This window comes from Trichoplax adhaerens, genomic scaffold, assembly GCF_000150275.1.
Source record: "Trichoplax adhaerens TRIADscaffold_1 genomic scaffold, whole genome shotgun sequence".
In the NCBI taxonomy this organism is placed as follows: Eukaryota; Metazoa; Placozoa; class Uniplacotomia; order Trichoplacea; family Trichoplacidae; genus Trichoplax; species Trichoplax adhaerens.
The window spans coordinates 8,872,907-8,874,650 of NW_002060943.1; the positions used below are offsets into that span (position 1 = coordinate 8,872,907).

The 1,744-nt window shown below is 40.3% G+C and overlaps 1 protein-coding gene across 1 annotated transcript in view; it reads right to left on the minus strand.

The window, feature by feature from the left end:
• Positions 1–662, minus strand: part of TRIADDRAFT_20166 (uncharacterized protein) — a gene marked incomplete at both ends in the record, with an annotated part of 5,791 nt that extends 5,129 nt beyond the window's left edge. Inside the window, one exon of the mRNA XM_002108834.1 lies at positions 196–662. Within this exon, the coding sequence (XP_002108870.1) occupies positions 196–662 (467 nt within the window). The remainder of the gene's footprint in view (positions 1–195) is intronic.
• Positions 663–1,744: the final 1,082 nt, after the last annotated feature.

The window sequence follows — 1,744 nt, forward strand, 5'->3', positions numbered from 1 at the left end:
CTGAGACATGATACGTCTGTGTCCAGTCTGTGACTGATTTAGTTGGACACTTACAGCACAGCATGTTGAACGTCATTGTCGAAAGCGAATATGCGTAAGTAAATAATTACCTTGTCGCATAAGCACACAACGTTGTTGTAATTAGGTGAACAGTTTCTGTACAATGCTTACGATGTGCAATTTACTTTTACTTACATTACACGGCCATCCAATTTTGTGTAAGTACTTTTATACAAGCCGTTCAACGCAGTAGATAATGCTGCCCTAAAATTAAATCGGACGTAATAGATTCCAGGATTAAGCGGGCTAGCCAGCACAATGTAGTAATAATCATTTAGCGCAAAAGCATTATGTTCGGATATCGTTAACGGGTTGCCAAAATTACGTGTAGACGAAACCACTGGGGAACCTACTAATGTCATTTGCTTCATATGAACAATAATGATATTCGTTTGTGAAGTAACGGAGATTTCGATATCATTTTGGCCAGTAAACTGCAAGCCAATCATATCTACATCCAAAGAAAACCAGTACTGAATTGGAACAATATTTTTGGGAAGCCGAATGTTATTGACCGCCGGATATCTCGATGTCGGTTTAGGTGCGGTAGGTTTGACTGTAGCAACAGTTCGAGTTGTGGTAGAACCTGAACTTTGAGTCATGCCAGGTCTTGTGGTCATCGATGGCCGCGTTGTAGCCATAGTTGCCTGGGTACCGCCAGATCCTTGTGCACTTCCTCTAGGAACAACACCAGCCATAATGCCAACCAATACGATCAAACTGATAGCAACAGCAACTGCAATGATTAGATGACACTTGCTACAGTAGTAACCATTTGGTTTCTTTTCTCGCACTTCAAAATCCGTTCCTTTTTCCATCTTGTTTATTTAATGTGTTATAGTAAATAGAACTTTCTACACCTGCAATCGTCGCAAACTGTCGAAACACAGAAGCAGAAATAACTGCGAGGAGTACGAACTGTGAGTTGGCAGGAGAAAAAAGAAAAAAGAAAAAAAAAACAATCAAGACAGGCTAACCCAGTTCCGTTAACTGATCAGAAAAACGCTCTCCTGCCAATGATGATTAAGGGACAGGAGTAGCCAATAAAATAGCATGACCAGCCAACTATCGTGTTACCCAGCACGATACAGTACCGTGCAGTATTGGTCCATCTGATACTAGCCAGTGGTTACTGACATGTGACATAGCACACTGTCTAGTGTACACTGCTGTGCGCGGTTGGCTACTATGGTATAGTCACACAGTACAGTATAATTGGTCGCCGTCCTTTGATTAAACGATTAATAATAAAAAAATTAATTAGCACTGCCCGTTTAACAAACATCAAATTATCATAATAATAGAGCTTTATTTGATCTGACTCACTTAATAAAAGCTGATGGCAGAACCAGCCAGAACTATGGTATACTTTCTGCCAAGTTTCTATTAACGTTGATGTTGGGCGGAGCCTAATGGCGTACAGTACAGTGCACTGTACGGCACTGTTAAAAGTACTGTACAGTACAGTATTTACAGTATTAGCGTTTCAAACATTTCGATGTACAGTACAGTACAGTACAGTACAGTACTGTACACTGTACCGTACGTACTGTAGTTACCGTACTGTACATACTGTAGAGATCAAGATAAGGTAAATACACGACAGTAAAACGGTATCATGATGACCGTACCACGAAATTGTTACTGACTATCAGTAAGTTTTTGCTCCCNTATTTATGTACTG